Source organism: Octodon degus, unplaced genomic scaffold (genome assembly GCF_000260255.1).
Source record: "Octodon degus isolate 3935 unplaced genomic scaffold, OctDeg1.0 scaffold00048, whole genome shotgun sequence".
NCBI lineage: Eukaryota > Metazoa > Chordata > Mammalia > Rodentia > Octodontidae > Octodon > Octodon degus.
The window spans coordinates 11,431,505-11,445,882 of NW_004524624.1; the positions used below are offsets into that span (position 1 = coordinate 11,431,505).

Consider the following 14,378-nt stretch of genomic DNA (forward strand, 5'->3'; position numbering starts at 1 on the left):
CACAACTGAGTTACATGTTGTTACAGTACAGGTTCTCCTATGTCCCTCTTGAGTCTTAAATGTAGTTTTTCAGTGAGTTTTGAGCAGTTTTGGAGAGGACTCAGAGTAAGTCCAAATATATTTATTAGTGAAGCCAGGAGCATGGGTAGAGAGTGAGCTTTAGAGAGTAAACATGTAGAAGCTTTCGGGGATGTTATAGATGAATGTAGTCAGTACATAGTTTCTCAGGTGTTTTAGCTTTTTTTTTTTTTTAAACTGGGAATTGAATTCAGGACCTTGTTCTTGCCAGGCAGGCACTGTGCCACTAAACTATATCCCTGGTGTTTAATTTTTAATTTTTTTTATTTCAAAAAATTTTTTTTGAAACAGCGTCTCATTATGTAGTCCAGGCTGACCTTGAACTTGCTTGCCCCAGGCTAGCCTTGAACTCAGGGTGATCCTTCTGCCTCAGCCTTTTTAGTGCTAGGATTATAGGTATACACCATCGTGACTGGCTCTCAGGCATTTTAACAGAGGTCTGTGTCACCAGTTTTTAATTTTAGATTATTTTTCTCTGTTATTGAGTACTTGGACACTCAGTGTATCCAGACTGATTTTAATACTGTGTTAATATGAACTGAATAATTTTGGGAAAGAGAAAGCTATTGCATATAAAATCATTTGTCTTAAGCAAATGTCTTTGAGTTGAGCCATACTTTTAGACTTGCCTGTGTACAACACTGGGGTATGTGTATGTGTATGTATGCAGTTGGGTACTATAACTTGTCTGAATAAAAATTAAGTTGCTTGGTGCTTGGATGGTAAGGATGAACCAGACAAAACTTTTGTCCTCAAATTGCTCCTGGTTTAGTGGGAAGACAAATGTAAATAAATGCACATATCATACATATGATCAACTTATGATAGAATGTGCAATACAGATGTAGTGCAAACAACAGGGAAGAAGTGGGTATTGTACCTTGGGAAGCCTAAAAGGGCTTTGCAAATGAGATAGTATTCAAGCTAGTTTTAGACAATAGGTAAGACTTACCTACTGGGCTAGGAGTCATTCCAGGCAAGAAAACAAGGTTGAAGGGCCTAAAGTTTGAGGCAAAAAGTGTACCTGGGGAACAGTCAGTACATAGTGAAAAATAATGGGAAATAGACCAGGAAGTAAAGAACCTTGTTTGTGATGTATAAAAATTCAGATTTTAAGCTTTAGTTACTTTTATAGTTTGTGTCTGGATATCCTGCCAAAGCCTCATGCTGTTTCAGATGGGGCTTTTTAGGAGACAGTTGGACCTAGAGCTTGTGATTGATTTGTGGTGGAATGCTGGGAGTCAGGGTGGATACCAAAGGTGAGTGATTGCTGGATCAGTCCATTGACTTGATTGGCACCACCCTAATCCCAGCAATTTGATGAGGTAAAATGGACACAAAGACTGTTGTTTCCTCCCTGTTGCTTCAGTGCTTTTGACTGTCTTCCACTGCCATGCCACCCTGGCTTGGTGCCAATTGGTTATGGACTGAAACCTCCACAAACTGTAAGCTAAATAAACCTTTCTTCCTTTAATTTTGCATGGATATTTTGTCTCAGCAATGAGAAAAAAGTAACTAAAATAGTTGCTGAGGAATTAAAAAAATTTTTTTCAAATGTATTTAGTTCTTTCTAACAGGGTTTCACTTTATAGTCTGGCCTCAAACTCACAATGCAGCCCAAGCAGGCCTCGGAATTACAGATGTGTGCTACCACTCCTGGCTTAGTCACTGAAGAATTTAGAGCAGTAAAATATGATGCTATCACATTTACATTTTAAATTCTTCACAGTGGATATTTGTAGATGATCAATAGGATAGAAGGAGAAAGGAGAAGTTAGGAAGCTTTTCCAGGGGCATGTTATAAAAACAGGTAGAATAAAAGAGATGTAGCTTGTGGAAAGCATTGGATTGAAAGACTTTTAAAGTGAAACTTTGGGCGGGCCAAATAGCTCAGTGGATTAAAGCACCTGCTTCGGCAGACCCAGGGGGTCCCTGGTGTGCTCTGCCAGCCCCACCCCTGTGGCATGCTGAGATGGCAATTGAGACTGGGCGTAGTAGTGTGGTGTGCCTGTAATCCCAGCTCTTGGAAGGCTGAACACAGGCGAATCACTACTAGTCCGAGTCCAATATACATAGTGAGACCCTGTAGACCCTTACTAAAATACAAAAAACAAACCTGTAAGATTATTTGTGAGCACAAGGAAAGAGAAAAATAACAGGACCGCTGTTAGACTTATGGCTTGAGTGATTGGAATGATGTGTTACCATTTAATAGAACAAATAGTAGTGGAAGAGGACTAGGTGTAAAGGGTGCAGGATAGAGATGACAAAATAAACTTGTGTTTTTATGTGTTGAATTTGAAGAACCTGCAGGTTTCCCTACAAGTGGAAAAGATTTGAGGCTGTGGATTTCTTTGGACTTAACATTTAGTTGCTCAGCGGCATGAATGAAGCTTTCTGTGAGGAGATGTAAAACGGAGTTTTAGCTTCGGCCTGTGTGTGAGCATGCTAACCTTTCATATAGAAGTCTGAGAGTTGGCCTAGGAGCTGCAGAGAGGTCAGCATTATGAGGATTGTGCCTATCTGTTCTCTTTAAGACAGCATCTTTCTGTAGAAGCTTGTTTTAATAGGTTGAGAAAGTGGCATCAGGGAACAGTGTAATTGAAGGATTTTTGCAGAGAATAGTAACCAATACCTTAAGGGCACTGGAGGAAACCTGAAGGAAGCCTCTTGCTTTGTAGTTTGTTTTTTTTTTCCCCTGTGAAGTGGGAGACAAGGTCATTTGCCTAGAATAAGTGAGGTGGTATGAATTGGCTAGGAGGCTGAAAGAGAACAGTGAAGGTGTAGGATAGTAGCTGAGAATATTGGTCTTGGTAACATAGTCAAGCAAAAGAGCTTGTTTTGTTGGAAAAGAAAGTTAAATGCCATATGTTTGTAGTTATACATATTACTGTCCAAGAGTATGGGATTTTTTTTGTTTTTTAATTTTTTTCCCCTGAAACAGGGTCTCCCTGTGTAGCCCAGCCTGACCTGGAACTCACAGTAATCCTCTTGCCTCAGCCTCCAAATCCTGAGATTACATGAGTTTGCCACCACACCTGACAAATCTTGTTTTGCTTAGTGGCTCCAGTTAGTACCAAAGTAGTTGAACTATGGGAGGTGGTGGTTGGGTCTTCCAAGTTGGAAAGATAAACTAAAAGGCTAAAGGAAGTAGGTTTTTACAGGTAAGTAAACAGTCAATCATTGGTTTCATATCAGTTAGGCAAGAAGGGACAAAGTAGAATTTATTCATTTTTCTCAGTCTTCATAGCTGTCATCAGCATCTGGCTCATAACTCTTGTATTAATTTTCTAATGCAAGTTCTAATTCACTATGCTCTTTTCTAAACTATTTGTGACGCTGTAATCTACATGACCTTTCAACAATTAACATTTAATCACTTCCTGCCCCTGGCACACAACCCTTGACTTTAGGATGAAATCTCAAGTCTCCATAACGGGGTCCACCAGGCCCTCTCTACATTCTCCTTGTCCACTGTTCTCACCTCTGTGTTCCTTCCTACAACTGAACTTTGATGCGGGTTTATTCTACTGATAGTATACTTCCTGTCTGAGCTTGACTCTCTAATTGTTATTCATTCTTTCGTTCTTAGGTGAAATATCTTTTTCTTGGGAGTTTTTCCACACTCCTTATAGGAGTTAACATTCTCCTCCCTAGTATTTATTATAATTATTTTGGAAATTTTGTCATCCCCCCTCTATACAAGAAGTTCTGTAAGGATGGGGAAAAGGTTGTGTCAAATTCACTATTATGTGTCTGATCTTTCCAGAATGTGTGTGTATGTGTTACTGAGGATTGAACTCAGGACCTTGTACATACTAGGCAAGCACTGTACTACAGAACTATATCTCCAGTCTGTGTGTTTAATCTTGATCACAGAAACTAAAACACAGTAGAATTTTTGTTGAATTAATTTTTTAATATATATATTTTTTAAAGACAGGGTCTTGCTGTTTTTAGTCCAGGCCAGCCTTGAACACACTGTAGTCCAGACTGACCTCAAACTCAGTGATCCTCCTGCCTCAGCCTTGCAAGTGCTGGATTATAAGTGTGTACCACCATTCCCAATAAGATTGGATGTTTTAATTAGTGAGGAAACAAGTTTAGAAGTGGAAAGGAAAGCTGAATAGAGTACAAGGTTGTGGGAGAATAAGATGTTGGAGTTTTAAGATTCTCTGCCCCAGACAGGGTCTCACTGTGTAGTTCAGGCTGGCATTGAACTCACTATGGAGCCTAGGCTGGCCTCAAACTCACAGTGATCCTCCTGCCTTATCCTTCTAAGTGCAGGGCTTACAGGTGTGCACCACCATGCTTGGCTGAAGTTTTAATTAAGATTTATGCTTAATAGTTTAGGAAATGGCAGTGTTCAAGTTGAGGTTGCTGTAGTGTATAGAGATTGAGGTCTTGGTATTTGTAGAGGTAATAAAACGAAGCAGACACATTGTATGGATTGTGTAGATGGTCTGTGTAGAGGGTCCTTTTCAGGATTTAAGTAGAAAAATAAAAAAAACATGTTTAAATCTTTGATCAGTGTAGACTCAGCCCTTTCCTATAGTAAGAATCAGTGCAATTCCTGGAATCAATAATGCCCTAGTTTCCTGGGAAGCTGTGTGATATAGAAGAAAGATCATGAGTTTAGACTCTCTGGATTCAGTCTATGGTCCATCCACCTGATTTTTCAATCCTTTTTTTGTTTTTCTTTTTGTAAATTGGGGACAGTGAGACAATTTTGTTATCAAATAAGAATATTTTTTGAAAGTGCTTAATGTTAATTTGACTTTATTTTTGATTGCTGTCATCACTTCAAGAGAACACAGAAGTGGAAGTAGGGGACAGAAGTAAATATAACAAATAAATTTTTTTTTTTTTTTTTCAGTACTGGGAATTGAGCTCAGGCCCCTGCGCTTGCCAGGCAAGAGCTTATTCTACTGAGCCATCTCCCTGGCCCCCCAAATTTTGAGTAAGGTACTTTATTCATCAAGTTTATTTTATAGAGTTAACACAAACATTTATGTATGAATACAGATACAAGCAAGTACTGATGTATGGAGGAATTTTATAAACTAAGACACTGGGTGGCTCATGATAACTTTTTTTAATTTAATTGAGAAAGAAATATGAATGAAACAGTTTCAAAGCTGATTAATAGGACAGTTTCAATAATCAATACATTGTACATTGTTATCTTCTTAGTGGTTATCCATAGTACAAGAAGCAGACAGGATGTCCTGTCCAAACACTATTAGTACACCTCTTTCTTCTCATTGAATTAAGTGAAAGTAGCTGTATATCTATCCTATTTTGTATATATAAATACAAAATGATCTTTCCTTTGTATGCCCCCCTTTTTTTTTCAGTCTTGTCAGAGGTGGATATTCTGTTGGCATCTAAATACTATAGGTGTTTGAATTCAGCTAAACAATCTAACACTGTCAACAGTCTATAATATTAGTGGGTTATCCTCAGAAGTTATTGACTTGAGCCTTTTACAGCTCATCGTATTAATATGGCTTTACTTTATATACCTTGTTTTTATACTTTTCTGCTGGATGGTTAAGACCAAGATAAAGCAAGACCTATATACCAAGAAATGTAACTTTTGTATCTGATAAGGTCAGTCAAGTACCCTCAGGATTTATCCTGTAGCTCTGTACCAAACTTGGTAGATCCTTTGTCAGTGTCAGCCAGGAGGATGAGTCACGGCCATTGCTAGACCAATTGATACCATTGTGTTGTTGATATGGAACTACTATTTATATAAAGACATTTTTTTTTGAGACAAGTTTTACTGTGTAGTTTAGGCTGCCCTTGAGCTTTGTAGCCCAGGCTGGCCTCAAACCTGCAATCACCCTCCTACCTTAGTCTTCTGAGTGCTGGTGTTTTCAGGTGTATACCTCTATGCTGAGCTGAATAATTCTTGCATGGAGGCAAGCATTGAATTGAATAAGTTTGGAATTGAGGATTTTTACTTCATTTGAGATCTGTCTATATGCCATTCAATCAATACATACATGAATATTTCCTCTGTTTCATTTGAAAAATTGAAAGCCAGTGTTTTGTTTTGTTTGGAGTTTTCCTTTTTATTTTTCTTCCTATGTGCTAAGATAGAGCCAAAGACTATTAGTCACTGGTTTTGGTATCCCCATTTGGATGAGAGACTTTAGTCAGATACTGGTAGTGATGTAACAAAAGCTGCTGTCCTCACCTGGTGGGTGGGGCTGGGGTGAAGTCTGTGGCATTCAACTGGAGACAAATATCAAAATGTGCTGCCAAGAAGTTTGGCTTAGTGCTTTTTCTGAAGAGCAAATCTTTCTAGATGATTTCAGATCTCTTGCATCATTTTATTTATTTTTTTAATGAATGACCTTCCTACTGGGCTGGCCTGTGAGATCTGTGAGGCCGCAGCATCCATGTGTTTCATGTGCTTTTCACTCTCAGCCTGTGTCTGGCTGGGAAATTGTTCACATGCTTGGGCCTTAGTCAAGTCTCCTTTCTGCTGAGCACTTTTTTTTTCTGGTTGTTGTTTATGTGCTTATAACATAGTTCCTCACATTCTTTTGGAAAATTGCTAAAGTGCCTTTATTGTTACTTAACCTTTTTTGTATGTTAGAAGATTGGAATTCATTTTGTAGCTGTGCTCTTGGTTGTTTATTCATGTGTTTATTTCTTCTGTGATGAAAGAATGAGTAACATGGGCTTTGGAGTAGGAATTTCTTGCCTGTGTAAGGGATGAGAAAAAACATTCATTTATAAATGCTGAAGGAATTTAATGCTTAAAGAGCGTGAAGAACTGATAAATAACATCTTCAATTTAAGGTATACTAGACTGAAAATTTTTTTGTATTTTAACTAGCACTTTCTCATAATAATGATATTGAAACTGAGGGTAGACATTGGTGATACCTTGATTGAAAGAGATTGGGAAGATCATAGCTTATGAGTCTGTAGTGAACTAATTTTTTGAACTTGGAAAGAACCTTAGATGTTATCTAATCCAAATGTAGGTTATATAGAAGAAGCATCTGAACTCTGCAAGCAGGCATGTCTTTAGGAAGCAAAGTCCTTAAAATTTTGAGGGATGAATTGGGATCAGGATAGACACTTAGAAATAGAGAGAAGATATGAAATACCCTAGAGATTCTGATCTGATGAGGCTCAAATTCTTTGCTCTGTGATGATAGCTGTCAAGGTTCACTTAATCATTTAATCATTTATTACCAGGCATTTATTGAGTGCTTGCTATATTGTGGGTGCAATGCTAAATGTTGGGGCTGCAAATATGAATAAGTCGTGTCCCTGCAACTCATGGATCTCTTTGAGCAGAGCAGTGTAAGACAGAGTACTTTCTTTTTTGCTGTTCCTCAGAAGCAAATTCAAGCTGGGCAAGGTGGTACATGTCTGCTATTTCAGCATTGAATAGGTGGCTGATGAGAGGCTGAAGCAGGAGGATCACAAGTTTGAGCTCAGCCTGGGCAACTTAGTGACTTACCAAGGGCCTGCCTCAAATTAAATAATGTAGCTCAGTATGACAGCCTTAGATTTAATCCTTAGTACTCAAGAAACAAACAAAAAATAAATCCAGTGTTAACAAGTTAGTGACTTTTTTATAACTCACCCATCTTTGCTGTTTATTTGCTTTAATATTTCTGAGGAAGGCAGAAAAAATGATCTGATTTTACCACTAGACAAGTTATGTCCCAGGATGGGAGAAGTGTGAAAAAGACCATCTAGAGGTTATCCTTAGACATTAAGCTTTCAAGTGGAAATGCTTTTTGAATAGTCTCTTGTGTCACCTGTCACCTTCAAGATGAGAGCTTGTGGGTATGGTAGGACAAGTGGGTGCCTTGGAGATGACAGATGAACTAGCTTCTACAGAGGGCTGTAAACCTGACAGAATTTGATCAGGGATTGTTCTTTGCTATTATTCTTCCTCAGCTGGCACTGTTAACCATAGAGGAGTATTGCATTGGTGCCAGGCTGCACATAGTTTCCGCTATTCTGGTCTAAAAGAAGAGGTCTTTTTCAAGTGAATTTATGTGGCAGTTGTGCTCCTTGGAAAAAGGCATGTATGGGGTGGCGATGTTTTCTGGCTTCATGAACGTAGTGAATAAAGATGGACTTGTTAGGGATTTTTTGGGTCTTTACTCTGCTATGCAGGATAGCTTCTTTTGAGAAGATTTAGCAGTCACTTTACTCATTCTGTATCCTTTGCTAGCATCAGAACACTAGTCAGATGGGCACAGTGGCACCTACTTCAAAAGCCTGAGGCAGGAGGATTGCCAGTTTGAGGCTAGCCTGGGCTATATAAGATACCCTGTCTCAAAAAACCAGTAAAAGAAGGGAAAAAGGAAGGAAAGAAACTATTCAGCTCTAAAATTTTCCAGTATATGCATTCATTCATTCAGTAAATATTTACCGAGGGCCTGTGTGACAAGTACCGAGTAATAAATACTGGGATATATGTGAACAAGACATACATGTTCCCTACTTTCAAGAAACTTAACAAAGACATGACTAGACAGAGAATGATTAACAAAAATGTCAGAGTATATGCAGTGCCAGGAAGGATATAAAGTGTCAAGTTAGAGAACACTGAAGGAAGGGAGCTCTTTACTGTGATAGCCTGCTGCTTCCTGCCTTCTGAATTCATAGAAGAAACATAATATTCAGAAAAGAACATGAAAGCCATTATTGAGTGTTTTGTGGTTAATGTAGCCATTAAGTCATTAATGTTAACAAAGAATTAGAAAATTAAATGTTACTTTCATTTTTGCGTTTTGTTGTTTTTTTGAGACATAGTCGCGATATGTAATGTAGTTCAGCCTGTCTTTGAACTCGTTATGTAGCCTCGGCTGGCCTGACTAGGATTATAAGCAAGTACCACTACATCAGGCTTCACTATACATTTTATTTTATTTTTTTACTATACATTTTAAATCGATTTGTTTTAAAAGTCAAGTAGAATGAATGTGCTAAGATACTTATTTTCTTCATATGTTAAGAAACTGCTAAAATTGGGCTGTACTCATCCTGTTCCAGTATAATTTAGGCCTTATGTATTTGTTTCCTTCTCAGGTGGAGACCTGAATTTTGGTCTGTGTCCTACCACATCCAGCTACCTGAAAGTACTTCATGATCACATGACCTTGGACATGGATGCTGTCCTGTCGGATTTTGTCCGTTCCACAGGAGCAGAGCCAGGTCTAGCCCGAGATCTCCTGGAAGGTAAGGGATCAAGGGCTGGGGGTAAGAAAAGAGAAAGTGAAATGGTTAATATTTATTATTAGGATAATTTGAAACATTTAAGTGGTCTGGAAGATACTTTACATATGGTAGTCCATCCATTGGTTACTTGAGCCAGGCCCATGTCTGTTATCCCAGCACTTGAGAGGTAAAGGCAGGAGGATCACTGTAGGTTCAAGACCACCCTGAGTGGCATAGTACTTTCCAAGCTAGCCTGGACTATTAAGCAATAGTACAACAAGAACCTGTCTCAGAAAACAAAAAAACAGGGGCTAGAGAGATGACTCAGTGGAATAAGTGCTTCCCTGGTAAGGGCAAGGGCCTGAGTTCAATCCCCAGTTCCGCAAAACAAAAAAAAAACCCAAAAAACAATAATATGAAACAAAAAACCAAAACCAGTTGTTACATGTAATAAGCTAAATCCACCCTTTGTTTTATGTACAAGTAATATAAGTGAAAATTTGTATTAGTCCACTAAAAGCACTACATCTCCAAGGATACTTCTTTATATTTTGCTGCTTTTTATTTACAAATGTATATATTTATAAATTTCACTATTTACATTTTAAGGCTGTGAAGCATTGAAATCATTTAGAGTCCTAATTAACAGACATTCTTTTCAGAATTAATGGAATCTCAATAAAAATACCAATAGCATTCCTTACAGAACTAGAGAAAGTACTCTTGAAACTCAAATGGAACCTGAAGAAAGCAGATAGCAGCAACAGTTATGGATGACAAGGACAAGGCAAGGAGCATCATATCTCGGACTCTGCAGACTGAAATTATTAAAACAACGTACTGGCAAGCATAAGGGCCTGAGTTCAATCCCTGGTTCTGCAAGAAAACACACAAACAAAAAAACCAATATGGTATTGGCAAAAAACACTGAAAAAACCAGACAGACTTGTGGATCAGTGGAATAAATGATGAATGCAGAAATAATTCCAGGGCCGGGGAGATGGCTCAGTGGAATAAGCGCTTCCCTAGCAAGTGCAAGAGCCTGAATTCAAGCCCTGGTTCCACAAAAAAAAAAAAAAAAAAAAATTCCAGGCACACTCAGTTATCTTTGACAAAGAGGCCAAATCCTTTCTCTAGAAGAAAGACAGCCTCTTTATCAAGTGAGGCTGGGAAAATTGGTTTTCCATGAGCCGAAGATTGAACCTAGACCCACCTCTTGTGCCATGCACTAAACTAAGACTGAAATGGGTCAAAGATGTAAACATTAGAAAGAAACCATTGGCTGGAAGACAGTATGGGTAAAACACTTCAAGGTGTGGGTAATAGCAAAGACTTCCTGAACAGAGCCTCAGTTGCATAGGAAACAATAGCAAGAAACAATTGGGGGTCACATTGAGTTAAAAAGCTTCTGTACTGCAATGAAAACCACCAACAGAGTGGGAAAATGACCAACTTACCAAATGGGAAAAAATTTTTACCAGCTACTCTTCAGACAAAGGACTAATATCAAGAACATATAAAGAATTCAAAAAAATTAGACATCCCCCAAATTTAAAGACCCTATCAAAAACAAACAAACAAAAAACACTGACCCTATCAAAAAATGGCCACCTGAAATGAGTAGGCAGTTAGACAAAAGTACAAATAGCCAGTAAACACATGAACAAATGTTCAGCATTGTTTGCCATTAGAGAACTGCAAATTATAACACTGAGATTCTGTCTTTCTTTCATTCTTGGAAGAATGGCTATCATCAAGAAATCAACCAGTAGGTCTGGGGAGGTAGCTTGGCAGTCTAAGTACCTGCCTGGCAAGCACAAGTTCCCAAGTTTGGTATCTGGTACTGCATGCTGTGCTGGCCCCGAAACCAGGTGTGGTGGCTCACAGCTATAGTCTCGGCACCAGGGAGGCTGAGAAAGGAGGCTTGCTACGGAGTCCAAACTGTACCCTGCCCTAAAAAAAAAAAAAAAAAAATCAATCACTAACAAATGCTAGCAAGGCTTTGGGGAAAAGGAACCCTTTTTTATTGTCGGTGGGATGTAAACTGCTAAAAGCACTATAGCAAATATTGTAAAGCTTTCTCAAAAAACTAGAAATAGAAATTCCATTTGACCCAGCTATTCCCTTCTAGGTATCTTCCCAAAAGAGTCTAAGCTACTGTGCCACAGTGATGGATGTAGGTATGTTTATAGCAGCATAGTTCATAGTAGCTACATCTTAGAAGCAGCATATATGTCCATCAACATAAGAATGGATAAAGAAAATGTGTTATTTTTACATGATGGAGTGGTACTCTGCATAAAGGATAAACTTCAGACATTTGTAGGAAAGTGGATGCACCTCGAAGTAGAAGTGAAGTCAGACACATAAGGTTACATATTGCGTGGTTTCTCAGTATATAAAATACAAGATAAAAGGCAGATAAGGTAATAGAAAAAGAGAAGAAAGTTACGGAAATCCAGTATGGACAGTATATCTAAAAGTGTACCTTGATTCTTTGGCCTGTTGACTTAGAAGATAAATAAATGAATCTGAGGCTGGCAAAAAAAGGAGAGGTGCAAGGGAAGGGGAACAAAAGAAATGATGTGTTCTGTACATATACCAATTTCTCATGATAAATGTAATCATTATATACTGCAAACATGAACTAATAATTGTTTAAAAATTATTATTAGTATTATTTTTGTCTTTTGGGTTCAGGCTGGCCTTGAACTCACTTTGTAGTCCAGGCTGGCCATAGCCCTGCAGTTATCCTCCTGCCCCAGCTTCTTGAGTGCTGGGTTTATAGGTATGAGCCAACATGCCCAGCAAAGCAGTTATAATGTAAGTATGTAATGTATCTAAGTATGAAGTGACACACACAGGCAAGCCTTCAGGGAAACACAAGTTGTTAGCATTCATTGATAAACTTTTAGATTGTCAGCCTTTAGGGAGCTGTGATACTCTGACCTTTGCTTTGCTCCCTGTGAGAAGAGTTTAGAAACGGAAAATCAAGGTATAAATTCCATTTTGTTAATTCAGTACAATTTTGCCCTTAACTTGGATTTTCGGTTCCTACTACTTTCCCCTCCATCTTTCCTATGTGCCAGCCATACTTGACTTATCACTTTGCTTGATCATGTTTCCTAAGTGTACAGTATTTCTTCTGGATTCTCATTTTTGAAATTTAGTTTAAAGGGCTCTTTTTTTTAAAGTAAAGTAAGCCTTAGCCGTCTCCATTCCTTTTGTAACTGACATGGGTCAAATACTTTCAAGTGTCCAGTATGTATAAGGTACTTGAGGTGTATTATTTTTTCTTAGTCACTCTGTTAAAACTTCAAAAACTAAGGTTCAGTGAACTTGAATAGTGTTTGAACCAAGGCAATTTGTGTGTGCCTCTTAACAGTCACGTTAAGTTACTGTTTGTATGTGGGTGTACACAACTATTCACTTTACAAGGAAAAGCTGGAGGGTGTTGTACAACCATGTTATACAAGAGAAGCTGAGGCTGCTGTGAGAGTGAAGAGTGAAGCCCAGTTTAGATCTAGAGTATAGGAAGACCTTTGAGGAAGTTCAGCACTGAAGCCTGCAGGATGAGTACGAGTAGCAAGACTGGAGGATGAAAAGGAGGAGATTTTTGCCAGGCAAATACCTTTACAGGGCCCCAGAGTGAGAGAGTTTGGCACACTGGAGAATAGCAATGTGCCTTAATAGCATTAAAGAAGTGGTGCTTGTGCAATGGGAGCTGGTCAGAGAAGCAGGAAGTGGCTTATGGGGAGCCTTTCTTGACCATGGTAAGGAGTTTACCTTATATTCCCAGTTCCTTAGAAAACTGATGAAGGATTTTAATCAGACCCTGGTTTTTAGTAGTGTACTGGTTGTCAGATACTTAGTGGACAGGGTAGCCAGTGACCAGTTCAGGATATTGCCATAGTTCAAGTGAGGGATGATGGTTACTTGGCCACAGTGGTAGCAGGGGAGAGAGAGAAGTGGATGGATACGATACAGTTCAAAAAAGGAATCAGAGGACCCAATCTACATTTTCTCTTTGTCTCTTGCTTATTTTTTTCCTTTAAAAGTTAACTCAGGCCGGGAAGATGGCTCAGTGGAATAAGCGCTTCCCTGGCAAGTGCAAGGGCCTGAGTTCAATCCCCGGTTCTGCAAAAAAAAAATTAAAAAAAAAAGTTAACTCAGGTTGTAATATAATAAAAAACAAGCTAGGGAGAGAGATTGGGGGCAAAGAGATTAGCTAGGGAGTGTCCATTTTATGTGACCAAAGGCCAAGTGAAAGGAGGACCCAAACTTGGGTAGTGGCAATAAATGGATTCAAAAGAAGAGAGTTAAGAGCTTTTTCAAACAGCCCTGAGGACTGGCTAGGTGTGAGCAGAGGGGAAGCATGGAGGACAGTGAGGAGCTGAAAGTGACTGGAACCTCTGGGGTGGAGGGATTGTGGTGCCACTACTGATCTGGGGAGCATAGAATGAGGAAGCAAGTTTTGGGGGGGAAGATGCTGGACATCCTAATTTGGATATGTTGACTGTTTTTAAGGAGGTTTGTACACAGTTGGAAGTACATATCACATCCCATTTGCTGATTGGTTTGGGAAAAAAATCTTCCCTTTTTTTAAAGTAATAATGAGTACCATGTACTCTTCTAGTTGTTTGAACAAAACAAAACCTCCATCTTTATGTTGTAGTAGAAGAGACAATTAAAAAAAATGGTTAACTACCTAAACTATAAATAGATTATGAGGTATTGAGTGCTGTGGAAAAACCTAAGAATAATGGTACATTATTATGTTCAATATGGAAGTCAGGGTACGATCTAACTGACATTTGAACAGATGGAGAGAAGTTGTGTGGATCTGGTGAAAGGGCCATATGGGCAGTGGGGATAGGTAGGGGAGAGGCTTCAGGATGGACGCCACCTTGGGATATTCTAGAACAGTGAGTAGGACGGTAGAAACTGGAGCAGACTGAGCAGGTGGTGAATGTAGTGGATTAGAAGTAAAATAAGTAAAATCATAAAGCATGGATGATTAGCTGGAGAATTCACAGCAGCAACAGAAGTAAACACATAGATCTTGCTTTCTGTGTACCAAGTATGTTCTGTATAAT

At 38.8% G+C, this 14,378-nt stretch overlaps 1 protein-coding gene across 2 annotated transcripts in view; it reads left to right on the forward strand.

Annotated features, from left to right (window-relative positions):
• The window catches only part of Otud7b (OTU deubiquitinase 7B), a 69,879-nt gene that overhangs the window by 29,094 nt on the left and 26,407 nt on the right, over positions 1 to 14,378 (forward strand). For both annotated transcript variants that reach the window (XM_004632406.2, XM_023716483.1), the window contains exon 2: positions 9,154 to 9,303. In XM_004632406.2, the coding sequence (XP_004632463.1) occupies positions 9,219 to 9,303 (85 nt within the window). In that variant the 5' untranslated portion in view covers positions 9,154 to 9,218. The remainder of the gene's footprint in view (positions 1 to 9,153; positions 9,304 to 14,378) is intronic.